This window comes from Anguilla rostrata, chromosome 4 (genome assembly GCF_018555375.3).
Source record: "Anguilla rostrata isolate EN2019 chromosome 4, ASM1855537v3, whole genome shotgun sequence".
NCBI lineage: Eukaryota > Metazoa > Chordata > Actinopteri > Anguilliformes > Anguillidae > Anguilla > Anguilla rostrata.
The window spans coordinates 29,022,555-29,041,489 of record NC_057936.1 but is presented as its reverse complement, the minus strand read 5'-3'; the positions used below and the strand labels follow the sequence as shown (position 1 = coordinate 29,041,489).

Sequence of the window (18,935 nt, the reverse complement as noted above, 5' to 3'; positions counted from 1 at the left end):
GCTACCTCCACCTTCAACTTCTGTCTCTCCCAGTCCTTCGACTCACTTTGTCCTCTTGTCTCCAAACCAGCACGCTCCTCACCCCCATGCCCATGTCTGACTGAGTCACTACGCTCCAGCAGAACATCACTGCGGGCTGCAGAGAGGAAGTGGAGGAAATCCCGATCCTCTGATGACCTGACCGCATATCATACTCTGCTGGCGACTTTCACGTCTGCCCTCATGTCAGCTAAAGCCTCATTTTTCCAATCTAAGATCAGTGCATGTGTCTCTAATCCACGCAAACTATTCTCCACCTTCTCTTCCCTCCTCATTCCTCCTCCACCCCCACCTCCCTCTTCCCTCTCCGCAGATTACTTTCTGGCTGCCTTTGAAGGAAAGGTGGCTACAATCCGGAACTCCTTCGCCCATCCAGTGAGCCCCCCAATCCCCCGGGACAAACCCTCAGCCACACTGACCTCCTTTGAGATGCTGGAGGATTCCGATGTTCTACAACTCATCACCTCTCATCGTGCAACCACCTGTCCTCTTGACCCCATCCCTTCTACAGTTCTCCAATCCATTTCCAGCGAGTTCCTTCCCTATCTGTCCTCCATTGTTAATTCCTCTCTTTCCTCTGGTCATGTTCCCTCTGATTTTAAGATGGGTCGTGTTACCCCACTTCTCAAAAAACCCACCTCAGACCCCTCCGATGTAATGAATTATCGACCCGTATCGCTTCTACCCTTTCTGTCCAAAACCCTTGAACGAGCAGTTCTTAAACAACTAACCTCTTTTCTCCATCAGAACAGCCTGCTAGACCCTCACCAGTCTGGCTTCCGATCTGGGCACTCAACAGAGACTGCGCTCCTAGCTGTGATGGAGGCACTTGCCACTGTAAGAGCCTCACGCCTCTCCTCTGTCCTGATCCTTCTTGACCTGTCTGCAGCTTTCGACACGGTCAACCATAAAATACTCCTCTCCACCTTGGCTGGGATGGGCACCACTGGGACTGCCCTGTCTTGGTTCGCTTCCTATCTTGCAGATAGGTCCTACCAGGTCACCTGGAAGGGGTCTGCCTCTGCTTCTCATCCCCTTGTTACGGGAGTGCCGCAGGGATCTGTACTGGGTCCTCTGCTGTTCTCCTTATACACCAGATCTCTTGGTTCAGTTATTAATTCACATGGCTTCTCCTACCATTGTTATGCAGATGACACACAACTCTTCTTCTCTTCCCCCCCCTCGGCCACACAGGTCAATGATAAGATATCTTCCTGCCTGGCTGACATCTCCACCTGGATGGCCAGCCACCATCTGAAGCTCAACCTCAACAAAACTGAGCTGCTCTTCTTCCCGTGCAAGACCTCCTTACTTCGTGAGCTCTCAATCACGGTTGATGGCACCACAGTGTCTGCCTCTCACTCTGCCAAGAGCTTGGGGGTGGTCCTGGATGACTAACTGGACCTCAAGGAGCACATCAAGGCAACATCACGGTCCTGCAGATTCCTTCTGTACAACATCAGAAGGATTCGACCATACCTGACGACGTACTCCACCCAGCTGCTCGTCCAAGCTACGGTGACCTCTCGCCTTGATTACTGCAACTCTCTCCTTGCAAGCCTGCCAGCTTGTGCCATACAGCCACTACAGATGATTCAGAATGTCGCTGCCAGACTCATCTACAACCTTCCCAAATTCTCCCACGTCACTCCTCTGCTGCGATCACTCCACTGGCTACCGGTCGCTGCCAGGATCTGGTTTAAAGCACTGACCCTTGCCTACACTGCTGCCAACAGGACAGCCCCCATCTACTTGCAGGACATGACTTGATTCTATGTGCCTGCTCGATCACTCCGCTCTGCGGCAGCAGGGCGCCTTGTAACCCCTCCCACCCGCCCAAAGGGATCACAGAGCTTCTCCATCCTAGCTCCCCAGTGGTGGAACGAACTCCCCGTCCCCCTCCGAACCTCCCCCTCACTACCCATCTTCCGCCGTGGCCTGAAGACTCATCTCTTCAGACTATACCTAGACTAACCACCACCACCCTGTCTATTTCACTCTAAATCTCCCCCCCCCCCTTTTCATGACACTTGTTACATGTTGCCCCATCCCAGCACTTTTTGGTAATTTGTATTTGTCCTAATACTGTAGCTTATTCTTCTGCCTAGTTGACTTTGCAGAGGCTAGGTCTGAATAGTGTTCACTGTGTGAACTAAACTGTGTTCTTGGCTAGAAATAGCTGTACAAAATAAGTATTGTACCTTACTGAACCTGTGTTTAGCAGTTGTCTATGACCATGAAATGCACTTTTTGTACGTCGCTTTGGATAAAAGCGTCCAAATAAATGTAATGCAATGTAATGTAATGGCCCCTTAGTTCCAGTGAAGGTGAATCTTAATGCTTCAGCATATAATGACATTCTAGATGATTCTGTACTTCCCCGGCAGTTTGAGGAAGGTCTTTTCCTGTTTCAGCATGACAACGTCCCCAGACACACAGCAAGGTCCATACAGAAATGATTTTGTCGAGAACGGTGTGGAAGAACTTGACTGGCCTGCACAGAGCCATGACCTCAACCCCATCCAAAACCTTTTGGATCAATTGGAAAGCCAACTGGGAGCCAGGCCCAAATCATGCTGTTCTGGCTGAATGGAATTAAATCCCTGAAGCAATGCTCCAACATCTAGTACAAAGCCTTCCCAGAAAAGTGGAGGTTATTATAGCTGAAAAGGGTGGACCAACTCTATATTAATGGCCATAATTCTAAATGAGATGTTGGATTTCAGGCATCCACATACTTTTTGCCATGTAGTGCATATGTGTTGAATTTCAGCTCCAGCCTTAGCACTAAAATGAGTTGGGTCTATATATTGGAAAAAGTGTGGGACAATGAGACATGGATTTGTTAGGAAACTAGGTACTTTCTGACTAAAGACCAACTTATATTTTTTATTTTTTAGTATTAGCACAGAACATGCTGAACATATCCACTTTCCGGATCACTTTGCCTTCATGATAATACATTCTTGTATTGTCATGAAGGCATGATCCCCATTGCTAATTCAGGGGAGAGTAGACATCCGCTGTTCTCATCTGACACCTGGTGTCACTAGTCAGGCTTCTTTGCACACTACAGTCCACAGCTAAGCTCTCATGGAGTTGAGCCGGAGAAAGGCGTCTCATATACAGCTTTGGCCTGCAGTCCACGGGCACCTGGCCTTCCAGCAGGGGTCGCTGGAGTGCGATGAAACACGGACCCCTAATTGACCAAGCCCTCCCATACCCTGGGCAATGCAATTGGTAATTGAATATTGCCCCCATGGAGCTACCGGCGACTGTCAGTACTGGCACGGTCCAGACTCAACTGGAGGGTCGTAGCATAACCAAATGAGTCACCCAGCAGCCCCCATTAAGACCGTTTTCTTGAGTAATAAGCAGCTCAACTGCAGCACCAATTTCAAAAGGATGACACTTGGCTGAAAACAGCTACAGTTTATCTCTCAGAATAGATCCCAGAATTGAAGATAAAATGAATGGTTTGCAGCTGTCTGGGATTCTATACACTTAAAATTTGTATTATATTTTTGTATACTCCATATATACACATGTGTATATGTGCATGTTTAGTGGTAATTTGGTGACAGGGGTGGTAATTAATCCTTCACAGAGATGGAATGCCAGACTTGTAATTCACCATTTGGCCATTCTCAGCCATAGAAAGCTCCAAAGGCCAGCATAACCTGTAGATAAGACAGAGCAGGAACTGGGGGGATAGCCATTGGAGGTGTGAATATGTGTGTCTGTGTGCGAGTGTGGGTCTGTGTGTGTGTGTGTGTGTGTGTGTATGTGTGCGTGACAGAGGAAGTGTCCATTCCCCTCCCCCTCCTCTCTTTCACTAGATAAAATATGTGGATTTCTATTAGTTAGCAGTCAGTTTGGGCAACCTGGCAAGACGTTTGTGACTGTTAGTCAAAGGTGGGCACCTGAGTACTGCATCAAGGTCTATCATTCTATATTTCATCTCTGGTTTTTAAAAAAAAATTCTGAAGTCTTTTGGTTTTTGCATTTTGGTTCTGGCACATCCTTGGATTACTTTGGGACAAACACGCTGTGGTTTAGTATCTTCTTTAATTCATGTCTGTAACCTTGTCCATGTCTGTAACCTTAGTTAATTTTTTAAAGGTTGTTGAACATTGTCTTTAGATTAGACATACATATTTGTTGTAACTTAATACATTTCTTAATTTTCATCTGGTTGTTGAAGTTGAACACTTTGATAAAGTTTGATCCAACAGTATCAATCAATTATGAATTATCAGAATGCCAGACGTGAAACGAGGGTGTTAACGATTAAAAATGCTGGGTTTGGAAAATGAAACATATTTCACATAATCCACACTTTGACTACAAATACATAGTTACATTTAAATCAAATTGGTAGTTTATCAAGGTTACATTAAAAGTTTTAGTAAATGTGTTGTAGTAAACGCGCTGATTTTAAATGTCACATGAGAAAGCACACAAAAAATACATTTAAATATAGATCTACTTACCGCAATCTGTGTCAATGGTTAGATTTATTTTTTTTGGGGGCTGAATGGGTTTGCGGTTGTACAGTAACTCTCCACTGCATGAGTACTTCCGAAAAAGGATTAGGTCTTTAAGAGAGAATTGTCCTAAAAAACCAAATTCGATTAAAGTATGCATTATGCTAAGGAATCATTGTATAGATAATTAAGTCAAAATGAATCAATACTTATTCAGCTGTTCAGCTTTATATATATATATATATATATATATATATATAGAGAGAGAGAGAGAGAGAGAGAGAGAGTATATATTCAAGTCAACAGAATGAAAGGCTGTTCATTTTAGCTCAAAAGAAAACCGAAATATTATGCTTATTTATTAGTACTGTATGTGTATCTTTGTACGGAGCCCCGCTGGGGTCAGCTGAGAAAAAAAAAGATGTGTATGTAAATCTGTAGTCTTGGTTTAGAAATCTGTGCGCACAGTTTATAAACCCTGCTCTCGGATTCATAATCCGTGCCCTCGAATTACGAATCCTAATTCGAGGGCACGATTTACAAATCTGTGTGCATGGATTCGTAATTCGAGGGCACGGATTATGAATCCGAGAGCACGGTTTATAAACCGTGTGCACAGATTTCTAAACTGAGGATACAGATTTACACATTGGTCTTTTTTTCTCTCAGCTGACCCCAGGGGGGCTCCGTATCTTTGGGATATTATCATCACATTTTTAAAACATATTGTTGTATTACATTTATATAGGTGATGAACAAAAACTAAAAACCTAGGTGGACAAGGAGCAAGTGGATGAAAAATCATGTACTGTAGTAATACTTTAGGCCTACCTGTTCCAGTTCCATCGTTACAAGTGTAAGTCACATCTATTTTATTTTGGCACTGAGGTGGCCATGTTTCATTTATGTGTACTGGCCACGTTGTATTTTGTTCAAGCGTAATATTCTTTAATGCTGTAAAGACATATACAAGTTAGGAGGAGAAACAAAAAACAGAAAACAGAAACAAAAAAAACTTTTTAACAACAGGAAATAAAATATTAAAATTATATTCTTAAATAGAACTTGTTGGCTTGATGACAACATTCAACAACTTTTGTGTCGTTTATTATGATGCATGTGTAACAGAAGAAAAATGGACATACCTGGGATTATGTCAATTGTTTCTGTTTTGTCGAAATGACACTCAGTTGAGGATATTGTGGCTTGCACACTGGAGCAAACTGAAGTTTTGTCTATCTCTTGGCAGCTGCTGTTCACAGCCACGTTATTAACTTTAAATGTTACGTCACTGGTGTTCCAAATTGCATTACGGCACACCTGCCTTGTTGAAGAGTTGAATTCTATCTTGAGGAGATCTTGGGAAACCAATGCAATATGCAACATAAATTAATTATTGCCATCTAAGATCTATAGCTGCATACTTTGAAAGACAGATTAGATATGGAAATGCCTGGTTTATACCTTTTGCAACAATCAACAAAAAATGAATTTGTTAAGTAATGTTTTGTTTAGAGCTCACAGCTACTCCCATTATATTTTCCTGTTAGGAAAACCAGAATATTCTATCCATATCGAAAGGAGGTGATACTAACAAATTACATTAACAAATGAACATTATTAAATGATTAATTTAGGCCAATCTCAGTGTGTGGTGAAAGTCTCCTTGACTTACCAGAATCATTGTCAGGAAAGATTTTGTTTCCTGTGAGACTGCAGGATGATGTTCCATTAAATACTTTTATAGCAGTGTAGTTATAGCAAAGCTCCATTATTTGGTGAGATGGACCATGGAACGTCTTATTCTTGAACCTGTTTTGACCATCCTGATACTCTATTCTATATGATCCATTGACACCAGTGAGGATTTCAAATCCACATGGTATTTTCTTCGTTATGTTGTATTCTGTAAGGAAATGCATTAATCATTGTTTCAAGTGTCCACTGTACCTGTAAATGGTCTGTCATAAAACAAAAAAGCAAACATGCTCAATGAATCATCTTCAATACAGACAGTCCAGTAATAAACAGGGATATTCTACAACTGGAAGAAGAATCCTAAGGGCAAAGTAAGGTAGCCATATTTATTTATTTTGCTGGAACAGGTGATGTGTAAGTCAAAGGGTCTAACTGTAAAGCAAAAGAACATGCAAACTACACACCATAGAATTACACAGCAGATACTTCTGCTATGATCAGTGTTGGTAGTATGATACATTTGATTCCAAGAGGATGACAAAGAACATTTTAAACCACTTGTTAAGCAATCAACACATTGTGATTCCCTAATCATCTCAACTAATCATTAAGTTGGCACATCTTATCCTGGACCAGTTTGGGTGCAGCTTTTTTCTAGCCCAGCACTATTACATGTAATTGAACAAAAGAACAAATCATGATCTTTGATTTGAATCAGGTTTTTTAGTGTGACAAAAACCTGCACCCATGCTGACCCTGGACCCCTTTTGATCTGGTTAAAACTGGACACCCCTGGTTTATTCATGAGTGTAAAAATCTTTTTTTATCTGACCCTTAATTGCATAATTGATCATGTTCTATTGTTTACCGCTGATTACTGTATATAGTGTCTACATTGATGCCTTGATGATAAGGACTAAAATATATGTTTTACAGTTCTCATGGACCTAGTGATATTATCATCACCATCTCAAACCTGTGTTTTATTTTTACTCACCACAGCCAGGGGGTGATTGACTAGGAGCTGGAGTGGATGAAAGGAAATAAAACAGTTAGAACAGTCTTTTAATGCTTTCCCCCCTTTTTTTCCCCATTTGGCCCGCCCAATCATTATTCATCATCAGAACTTGTTGCTTTGGCCTCTGCTGTTGATTCGGCGAAGAAAAGGCAAGCTTGTGCTCTCCTCCATAGTATGTGATGTCAGCTGCCACTTTTCATAAAACCAGTGTTAGAAGTTGGGCACATGCATACGAGTGAGAGGAGCTTAACAGGCAAACAATGGGCACCCAGTTGAGTACTGGGGGTCTCGGGCAAGTGATGAAATGCTGTCACACCGGTTGACTGGCACCCACCGATTCCACGGTGACACTAAGGCCAGTTACTCAGCACCTCTCCAGGCTGCCAGCCACAGTCAGAAATGGAATGGTCTGGATTGCATACCAGATCATGGGGCTCATCCATACAGACAGTACCTTAACAGGATGAGCCATCCAGCAGCAGTTAGAGCAATTTTAAAACAAATTAAACTACAACATCGACAAATTTGTCCCAAGGCTGATTTCTTAAAATTAAAAGAAAAATTAAATAAGTAGTTTAAACTTCAATCCATTATGCTCTGTTAAATACTAATTCCAAAATATCTTAACCTAATTACACCCGCACGAGACATTAATATCCTCCACAGGTTCTTCTTATAAGTCACATGATAAGACATTACCTGTTGCGTGCGTGACAGTGGTAGGGTTGAGTGGAATAGAAGTGGTGAGTGGATGTGAGGTGGGTGGAGAAGAGGCTGTGCAACATAACCATATTAGTCAGCTCCAAAAGCAAAGTGATTTCATGAAAATAAATAATGTACAGTCCACAACTCTCAGGTTCAGGAATAATGAAAATTATATTTATTCTAACAATGACAGGGGCAGCATTTTCTATTATCCCACTGTCTTTGTTATGAAAGATTTTAATAAATCATTAGTCAACTAAACTGGGGTCAGCTTCAGACTTCAGATTATTAGGTAAGTGAACTGTGGCCAGTTTCAGACTTTAGATAATTAGTTAACTGAACTGGGGTCAGCTTCAGATTTTAGATCATTAGTTAACTGAACTGGGGTCAGCTTCAGACTTTAGATCATTAGTTAACTGAACTGGGGTCAGCTTCAGACTTTAGATCATTAGTTAACTGAACTGGGGTCAGCTTCAGACTTTAGATCATTAGTTAAGTGAACTATGGTCAGCTTCAGACTTCAGATCATTAGTTAACTGAACTGGGGTCAGCTTCAGACTTTAGATCATTAGTTAACTGAACTGGGGTCAGCTTCAGACTTTAGATCATTAGTTAACCGAACTGGGGTCAGCTCAGGCTTTAGATCATTAGTTAACTGAACTTGGGTCAGCTTCAAACTTTAGATCATTAGTTAAATGAACTGGGGTCAGCATCAGAATTCAAATAATTACTTAACCAAACTGGGGTCAGCTTCAGACTTTAGATCATTACTTAAGTGAACTGTGGCCAGTTTCAGACTTTAGATAATTAGTTAACTGAACTGGGGTCAGCTTCAGATTTTAGATCATTAGTTAAATGAACTGGGGTCAGCATCAGAATTCAAATAATTACTTAACTGAACTGGGGTCAGCTTCAGATTTTAGATGACTAATTAACCAAACTGGGGTCAGCTTCAGACTTTAGATCATGAGTTAACTGAACTGGGGTCAGCTTCAGACTTTAGATCATGAGTGAACCAAACTGGGGTCAGCTTCAGACTTTAGATCATTAGGTCACTGAACTGCTGCAGTAAACTTACTGTCCGAATGGAATGGTTTCACGAAAAACCGTGCAAATGAAACTGTATCTACCTGTATTCACAGTGGTTGCAGCAGTTTCTTGAATGAGTGAAAAACAAAAAAGTTAAAGCTTTGGACATGATCAGGAGTAGTTAAGCTACTGTTGAAGTCAACTTTATGAGAAGAATACAGTTGCATTGCTTTTCTCTTGGTGCGTTCATGGTTAATGGCAGCTCAAAGGACAGCTCAAAGTTGATTTGATGAAAAAATACTACTTCCATTGGGAGCAGTTTGCAGTATTTAGGGATAAGAGAGGTGAAGGTGGTTGGAGGTAAGTCAGTTTTCAAATTGCCATTACATGGAGTTTACTTTTTTCCATAGAAGTAAGAGCATTAGAAACATACTACACACTTTACTTAAAAATACCACATTGATTTCAACTAGAAATTCAAACTACAATTGCTGAAGCCCAATATGGTTACTCAAAACTTGCACTGTTTCCTTTTTTCTCTCCTAATAATCAATGTATGTACATTATCCATTTTGCAGGGTGTGGAGGCCAAAAACAGTTGCAGTTTCCTATACAAGTATTCATGATCCTGATAAAATTATTTTATCCATTACACTTGCGCCGAATGACAGTAAACATGCAGTAGCTGTCTGTGCTCACTGAAGACCTGATCAAGTTGTATTCTATATGTTCAGTAACTAACAACCAAGGAGAAATATATGTTAATGTTACAATTGATTTTTGCTGTCTGTATTTAAATAAAACATTGCATTTATACACCAAACAGTAGTTATTGTAAGTAGCTATGTCTTGCAATTATGGAATAAAAATACATTTTTGAAACAGAATGACTTATTTTTGGTGCATCTGAAAAAGTAGTATTCTATATGTGCATTAACTGACAATCAGGGAGAAATATGTGTTAATGTTACAACTTATATTTGCTGTCTGTATTAAAAAAAGCTTGCAGTTATACACATAACAGTAGTTGGTGAAGGTAGCTATGTCTTGCAATCATGGAATAAAATTGAATTTTTGAAACAGAATGATAAAATTTTTGTGCATCTGAAAAAAAAATTGAATAAGCAATTTAAACTTCAATCCATTATACTCTGTTAAATACTAATTCCAAAATATTTTAACCTAATTACACCGGCACGAGACATTAATATCCTCCACAGTTTCTTCTTATAAGTCACATGATAAGACATTACCTGTTGCGTGCGTGACACTGGTAAGGTTGAGTGGAATAGAAGTGGAGAATGGATGTGAGTTGGGTGGAGAAGAGGCTGTGCAACATAACGATATCAGTCAGCTCCAAAAGCATTACCACCATCATACATTTGATTACAAACTCACAACAAAAGAATACAACTCCAGCCCTCAGCACACAGCATCACAATACAGCAATAATATAATATCACATAGTCCTTGTGCACATACTGTCTAAGTGTTTTACCTGTGGGTGGGTTATACATATGTGTTAATATTACAACTGATATTTGTATCTGTATTTAAATAAAAGCTTGCAGTTATACACAAAACAGTAGTTATTGTAAGCAGTCATGTCTTGCAATCACAGAATTAAATTAATTGTTGAAACCAAATGACTTACCATTTTGTGCATCTGTACCAGAAAAACAGAACAAGGAAAATAATTCAGTAAGCAAATTATTGAATGTGTAATTCAAACCATTTGTGAGTAGAGAATGGTATAACAGCTTTTCTCGCATTTTGCATTGACTTCCTGGTATTTGTGTTGATTTCTTAAAATAAATAAAAAATTAAATAAGTAGTTTAAACTTCAATCCATTATACTCTGTTAAATACTAATTCTAAAATATTTTAACCTAATTACATCGGCACGAGACATTAATATTCTCCACAGTTTCTTCTTATAAGTCACATGATAATACATTACCTGTTGCGTGCGTGACAGTGGTAGGGATGAGTGGAATATAAGTGGTGAGTGGATGTGAGGTGGGTGGAGAAGAGGCTGTGCAACATAACCATATCAGTCAGCTCCAAAAGCAAAGTGATTTAATGAAAATAAATAATGTACTGTCCACAACTCTCAGGTTCAGGAATAATGAAAATTATATTTATTCTAACAATGACGGGGGCAGCTACGGAGACATGGCCAACCTGTAGCTGAACTAGCAGGTGTGGTAGATGGCTTGAGTGCAGGTTTGGAAGGCGTGGTGCTTGCAGGGTGAGAGGTGCTTGCATTTGAGTATGTGAAGTTTTCAGAATTTTCCAGTCCTGAAAATGGTGAGTACACATTAAACATGAAGCAAAGGTTCTGCCAGTGTATTTTTCACAGGTTCTAATTCGATGGAGCAGCTATAGTACAACATGAATTTGGATGTAAGGGCAAAAGGACATTACCTGTACTGTTGGAGAGAATGACTGGTGTGGGGGTAAGAGTTGCAGTGGTGGATGCAAGTAGAGATGATTGATTGTCTGAAAGTTACATGATGTCACAAAAAAGAGCATTATATGATGTACATTATGATACAGGATGCTAGGGGTGAAAAAATCAAGCCACCCGTTATCTAATAAATGCTCCCTAAGCTCTCATTCTGAGTTGTTGTCATATGATACAGTGGTCGTAGATACAGTGCTAAAATATAAAGGAACACAAGCTTCTTTGCCCTTAGTTTTGTCTTGTTCCAAAAATATTTGAATGTAATTGTACTGCCACTAGACATTAATAACCTCCATAGTTTCCTCTTAGAATTACCGGGCGCATGGGTGGGCATTAGAGTATTGGAAACAAACTGCACATTTTACCTACAAAGACCATATATCCATTATTTATTTCCACAAAGCAACACAGACTACAATGGGAGCAGCCCAATATGGCTTACTTAAATATTGCAAATGTTTCCGTTTTTCTTCCAAATAATCAATGCATGTACAGTATCCATTTTGCAAGCTGTAGAGGCCAAAATATTTCCAGTTTTCTACACAAGTATTCATGATCCTGATAAAATTATTTTATCATATATTATATGAGAAGAGCCTGTGTCACAAGATAACCCAAATTTGTATCTCAATGCATTAACGACCATCAATACATTGTTATGTTAAACAACTTCATAAAAAAAAAGAATTCCAGTAACACATCACAAGTACTATATGTATATACATAGTCTCTTCAAATCATACATATGGAAATGAAATGATTAATTTGTTTAAAGACAAAAGACTTACCAAATATTTTGAGTACTCCATTTATACCTGAAAAACAGAACAAGGAAAATAATTCAATAAGCAAATTATTGAATGTGTAATTCAAACCATTTGTGAGCAGAGAATGGTATAACAGCTTTTTTTTGCATTTTGCATTGACTTCCTGGTACTTGTGTTGATTTCTTCAGAATGTAGCTTGAAAGGAGAAGGGTGGAGTTAACAGTGGTTAGCAACCTCTAAATGGCATAACCTGGTTGCCATGGCAATTGACTGCACAGGCGAACAGTGCCATTTCAGCACTGCAACCACAACTTCCTGAGTATTCACTACATCCCCTAGTTTTTGGAGGCATTTTAGTTTCAGTTTTGACTGCTATATATCAAAAACCCGGTAAGAAATTATAACTGCTCGTTTTATAGCCTCTGTTGACCGTAGTCAGCGACAGAAACACCTTTCTATAAAGTCCATAAATTAAAGACAACTTATTACAGAGACGAATCAACCTTTATGGGCAACCTGCTTGAGACTATGGCTAATGCATGCAATTCAAAAGAAATGCAGGTAACACTTTTCAATAAGGTCACATAAATTGGCAGTGACTAATGCTGCTTTTAACATGAATTAATGATGTACAAATATATTAATTGTCTATTAAATTTAGTTAGTAGTTAACAAATATACACTCACCGGCCACTTTATTAGGTACACCTGTTCAACTGCATGTTAAAGCAAATATCTAATCAGCCAATCACATGGCAGCAACTCAATGCATTTAGGCATGTAGACATGGTCAAGACGATCTGCTGAAGTTCAAACCAAGCATCAGAATGGGGAAGAAAGGTGATTTAAGTGACTTTGAACGTGGCATGGTTGTTGGTGCCAGACGGGCTGGTTTGAGTATTTCAGAAACTGCTGGGATTTTCACACACAACCATCTCTAGGGTTTACAGAGAATGGTCTGAAAAAGAGAACATTTCCAGTGAGTGGCAGTTCTCTGGGTGAAAATGCCTTGTTGATGGCAGAGGTCAGAGGAGAATGGCCAGACTGGTTCATGCTGATAGAAAAGCAATAGTAACTCAAATAACCACTCGTTACAACCGAGGTATGCAGAAGAGCATCTCTGAATACACAACACGTCGAACCTTGAAGCAGATGGGCTACAGCAGCAGATGACCACACCCAGTACTAGCAAGTAAATGGTAAATGGACTGCATTTATATAGCACTTTTATCCAAAGCGCTTAACAATTAATGCCTCTCATTCATCCATTCACACACACTCACACACCAACGGTAAAAGGCTGCCATGCAAAGTACCAATCAGCTTGTTGGGAGCACCTAGGGGTTAGGTGTCTTGCTCAGGGACACTTTGACATGCCCAGGGCGGGGATCAAACTGGCAGCCCTCCGACTGCCAAGTACGCCCCCAAATACCTAATAAAGTGGCCGGTGAGTGTATTAACTTGAGAGGGAGTGGGGGTTTTGGGAGACCAGCCGCGACTGAACAGGGGGTTCTTTAAGCTATTCACCAGAGGTAAAATAGCCACAAAGTCTCAAGAGACAAGGACAGCGGAAAAATAAGGGAAAGGAAAACAATACTCCTTAGGGAGAGTATCCCAAAGAAAAGCTCTACACAACCCACGTACTGGGTAAAAAAAACTAAATCTTAAGGAGTATGAAAATAAAACAACTGCCGGAGCAGAAAACAGGGCAACTCAAAAAAAACAGACCTCGAACCGAGGCTGAAAAAGTAACACCCTAAAGAAAGAATACTGAGCTTAGATTGTGGCACTAACTTGTTGCCAACAATCTAAAAAAGCCTGTTGTGCTAATTTTATAGCCACAACAATCCAATATCGCAACTCAATCCTTTTACCTTTTACCTTTTACCTTTTACCTTTTACCTTTTACCTTTTACCTTTTACCTTTTACCTTTTACCTTTTACCTTTTACCTTTTACCTTTTACCTTTTACCTCGCTTGTCAGAATACCGGCTCTCGTGCAACATAAGTGACACTGAAGCAAAGCTCATCAGCTTGCTTGGGGTTTAAATAGAACGCCAACAGGTGCAAATTGTAAAAAGAAATTTGCACGTGTATAATTCAATCAACTCAATGGCCGTAATAACTGAAGAAAAGGCGCATAAAAAACCAATGGCCGTAATAACTGAAGAAAAGGCGCAGAAGGAAAAGAAATGGTGGCATCAGCCAAAACCATGACATTAACTAATGTATTAGTTGCATGATTATTTATGCATGACCAAAACATAGGGTAAACTTATAATTGTTTAACCATTAATAAATACATTAACTGTTTTTAAAAAAAAAATCTAAATATGAATTGCCATTAACTAATTTAGTTGTTAACATGAATTACTGATGTGCAAATGCATTAATAAAGCTGTACAGATTGTTCAGTAATTAGCAGTTAACAACTATATTTGAATGCCAATTCATGTGACCTTATTGTAAATTGTTACTAAAACGTATTTTATCACAAAAGTATAACTTCATACAAATTCTTAGAAAAACTGACGTTTTCTGTGTATTGAGCAGCCACAATTTTGTCAATATCCATGACTCCATGATATAATTTTTGTTTTAGTTCTGTTCTCAATGAATCTTGAAAAATCCACTGATAAATGTGAGCCAGTAAGAATATCTGTGCTTCTTCAAATCCGTAGTTAGAAGCAAACATTGAATTGTTTGATAAGATAGTTAAACTCAGTAATAAAGAAATAGAAAACACAACCGGAAAAAGATATCTTTTTACATTTTAAAAGGGAACATTTCATGAAAGCACAGGCTGATGTATACCATTTGACATATTCCTTAGATTATGAATTAAATGTAAACTGAAACAAACATTTTAAAAGTTTAAATCACACAAAACCATGGGTGTTCACACGTTTTTTCTACTGCTGAGATATTGCTGTTGCCAACCCTGCCAAAAATTCCACTTAAAACCAGCTATGATTTTAAGATAGTTTTCAACACTTCTAGTTAGTCATAGCTGGTCTGTGGCTGGTCAAAGCTGGACAAAGCTGGTTCAGCTGGTAGAGTATGCTGGTAGTCTAACTGGTGGACTAGCCGGCTATATAGGCTGGTCAGCTGATGAACAGATGGTTGACCAGCTGAAAGTGTAAAAAACACATTTTAAACCAGCTTGACCAGTTTAGGCTGCTTTAAGATGGAATTTTCAAAGTTTCTGTATAAGCGAAAGGCAATGTTGAGAATTCGGCCAGTTTATATATTCCATATAGCATTAAGAATATAATGGGCTTATTTATTAGTTAACTGCAACATTAGCAACAAGGCTGTCATTAGCCAGCTAATCATCAAAATACTTTGGAAAACAGCAAGTCAAATCCATGACAATTACTATTAAAGTACAGTTAATTGGTTAGCTATCTTGCTATTTGCAAAATGTGATTCCTGGATTAAATAAATATTGAGACTTATGCCAGATTAGTTTAATTTATAATTTTTTGTACATCTTTTTAGCCATACATAATCAATCCAATCAGCTGCAGCAATGCATCTCTTGCCATATTCATTTGAAAAAGTCCATATGCTGTTGTGTAAGAGACTTGTTATTTTTCTTTGGGAAAATAATTATTTAGCAATGATAATCCCACATTTACCCCTCTTGGTCCAGTAATGATAAGGACACTCAACAGAGTTTAGGGGCTTGGCCTTAGCCATAGATTTAGTTCTGCTCATGGCCCAGATCTGGAACTGCAATGGCCCAGAGCTGGAACCACAAAAGGCATGATCTGGCCTGGTGTGACAATAAAACATCTTTTATTTTATGTAGGTATTTGTTTTACCTCTTCCGCACTGTGACTCTGAAGCCACACTGATACTCCTATAGTAACCCAACTAGAGAGAATAATGTTGCAGTTCACATTTCTGTGATGTTCTGTGTAAGGACCCACACGCAGACCAGGGAAATCCAAAAAACGTTATCTTTATTCAGTCCGAAGTTCGAAGCCAGGTGATCAGAGAGAGGGCGGTGCCGAATCGAGTTTCCAAAAGAATAGTAAAAAGACAGGCAAAAAGTCAAAAACCAGGAGATCAGAAATAGCGAAGGTACAAAGGGGCAGGAAAAAGAGAAGTCAAAGAAAAGCGAAGGTCGAACCAGAAGCAAACAAAACCAAAAGGGGCAGGCAAACTCGAAGTCGGGCAAAGGGGTGTCGCAGGAATCTCAATAAACAAAGGCTTACAAATAATCGGCACAATGAATATGATCAACGTTCTGACCGGGAGCTGGTGGAAAAGACTGACATTTATACACTGGGGAAGGTAACAATCAAGGAGGGGTTAAGTGAGTGAGGGCGGAGTAACAAACAACATCCAGGTGAAGAACATTAGGATAACTAATTAAATGACAGGGGACTGACAAAACGCGGACTGGAATCACATAGACAACAATGATAATAGACGCCAGGGTTAAGCAGGTAAAACGCTGCAGAGAGGAGAGGTGCAGTCAGAGCAAGAGACAGGTGCAGGCAATTGCAGAACTCAGCATTAGAGTAGGCTAGAAAGAAAAGGGCGGAGCTACAGTGCAGCATGGAAAAGGGAGACTGGTTAATGTATTAGTATAGTGATCTAAACTATCAAAAACCCAAAACTAGTGTGTGTTAGTCCATTAGTAATATTCACATGTTAGTATATTAGTGAGGTTAGTACTTTACAATCTATAAGTTAGTAGGGATTAGTAGAAATTAGTAAAACTAGAAATCAGCAGGAAGAAAGTAAAGCGAGACTGGAAAGAAGGGGGGAAACCACGAAAACCCGGAACCACCCGAATAGTGAATTCACACAAGTACAGGGGAGTGAAGCAGCTCAGGGAACACAGACACAGAGACAGTACTGGGGAGACAAGTGACCGGGAACTACAGACTACAACAATTTCCTGTAAAAACCATGTTTTGTGGAAGAATAAATACAGGACACGGGATGTGGGTTTTTTACTCTCTGCTCCATTGTGATGCTCCTAGCAGTTTGCTTCCTGCACTGAGAGATTCAACTAGTCCACCCACTGCAGATCTGTGGCCTTACAACTTGAACATTAGACCACTCTAAAATGAGCAGTTTAAAGAACCTGCATGCGTTCACACTCCTGTAATAATTACCAGCATATGCATGCAAAATATGAATTTTTTGGTCATTGGTGGTTTTGGATTCTTTGGGAAAATGTTGACTGTCAAGCACTGTGTGATAACCCGACTGTAAAATGATGAAAACATGATGCTTTTGTAAATGGTTGCAAGTTGTAATTAACATGAATGTAAATTTTTCCTATAGCTATAAAGTTATACAAATCTTGTAATTGTTTAACTCGTATTGTTGTGTTGTTAGGTGATTAGACATATGTCCTAGTTCTTATAACATACCATTAAGATTTTTGTGCAATAGAGGGCCGGTTAAATTGACGTCAAGCATTATGGAACAAAGGCTAACTACTGTTTTTAACTATACTGCATTGTACCATATGTTTTCACATTTGATTTGTAATTACTCATTTGTATGTGTGTGTATAAAAAGTGATATCACCCTTTCTGTCTTGCATCTGAATTCACGTAAAGGGATAATAAATGCAAAATAACCCTCACCAAAAGTTGAGTGTTCCCATAGTTCCTCAATGTGTTTGTTTAATATCAGGAGTGTGAAATCCAAGACTGACAAATGCAAAAAGGGGAAAAAAAATTTATTTCTAAAGATAACAACCTTCTAAGTACCTTCATGCTTTCATGGACTAAGTCATTACACCATTGTTAGATGTCTCTCAGATAGCAATGGCTAACGGAGGCTAACACATTGTCAATGAGCTGGCAGACCTCAATTCACCATAAACCACCAAGATGGCTGTCATGTTCCATTTCATGAAAGCTTTCCCTTCACCATTTGTACAGCATCAGGAAATAACAATCACATTTCAGCTGAAAGGATGAAACCAAACATTGTTGTCCAGGCAAACATCCAGGGCCCCAGTGGTCACTCTTGCCCATCAACACACCAGAAAAGAGATGCTGGTGCTTTGCATTTCCAATCAATATGTATCTAGAATTCCTACCGACAGAAAATGGTGGCAGTTTAAGAGTGCTAATATTAAACCAGAAATGTGTCTGGAATTGAGTCTCTTCAGATGATTTGAAATTCAGTAATTCATGTATGTCGAGAGGAACATGGCACACATTTCAAAAAATTAAAGAAACCCAACCCAAAAATATGTTTTAAACATTTACCAATAAGCCATAATATATACGAAGGAGGTTTCAAAACTGAAATTTGATTTTTGTGACTAAATATTTTCTCTTTTTAAACATGTTTCTCTCCCATGTTGAAGCAAGGTAAGAAGCCACCCACGAGGGCTCAGAAACTGGATTGTTCCCTCCCTGGAGTAGAAGGAAACTCCACCGCTGCTTGACCACATATAAATTAAGCACTGATTCTACATTATTACTGGTTTAAACATCATCTGATTTAATGCAGTGTATACAAAATACTTTCATATATTAAGCTATAATGTTCACATACTACAATTCTTGCAGGTAAAATACAGCTGAGTGGAAAACCAGTGTCTGCTATGACTACCATGCACAGGAGAAAAATGGCACATTCCACAAGCCATTAAAAACGTCACCTGAATATTATGAACTTTTAGATCTACAGTTTACATGGTATTAGCATTGTAAGTGATGTATGAATTGTTTTGTTCATGA

General features: G+C 39.3%; 1 protein-coding gene across 1 annotated transcript in view; it reads right to left on the bottom strand.

Moving 5' to 3' along the window:
• The window catches only part of ptprc (protein tyrosine phosphatase receptor type C), a 99,034-nt gene extending 87,555 nt beyond the window's left edge, over positions 1-11,479 (bottom strand). The window contains exons 1-10 of the mRNA XM_064332051.1: positions 11,404-11,479; positions 11,161-11,277; positions 10,937-11,011; positions 10,230-10,304; positions 7,942-8,016; positions 7,222-7,248; positions 6,202-6,432; positions 5,672-5,884; positions 5,358-5,480; positions 4,533-4,655 (exon numbers count right to left, since the gene is read on the bottom strand). Of these exons, the coding sequence (XP_064188121.1) occupies positions 4,533-4,655; positions 5,358-5,480; positions 5,672-5,884; positions 6,202-6,298 (556 nt within the window). The 5' untranslated portion in view covers positions 6,299-6,432; positions 7,222-7,248; positions 7,942-8,016; ... (2 more) ...; positions 11,161-11,277; positions 11,404-11,479. The remainder of the gene's footprint in view (positions 1-4,532; positions 4,656-5,357; positions 5,481-5,671; positions 5,885-6,201; positions 6,433-7,221; positions 7,249-7,941; positions 8,017-10,229; positions 10,305-10,936; positions 11,012-11,160; positions 11,278-11,403) is intronic.
• Positions 11,480-18,935: the final 7,456 nt, after the last annotated feature.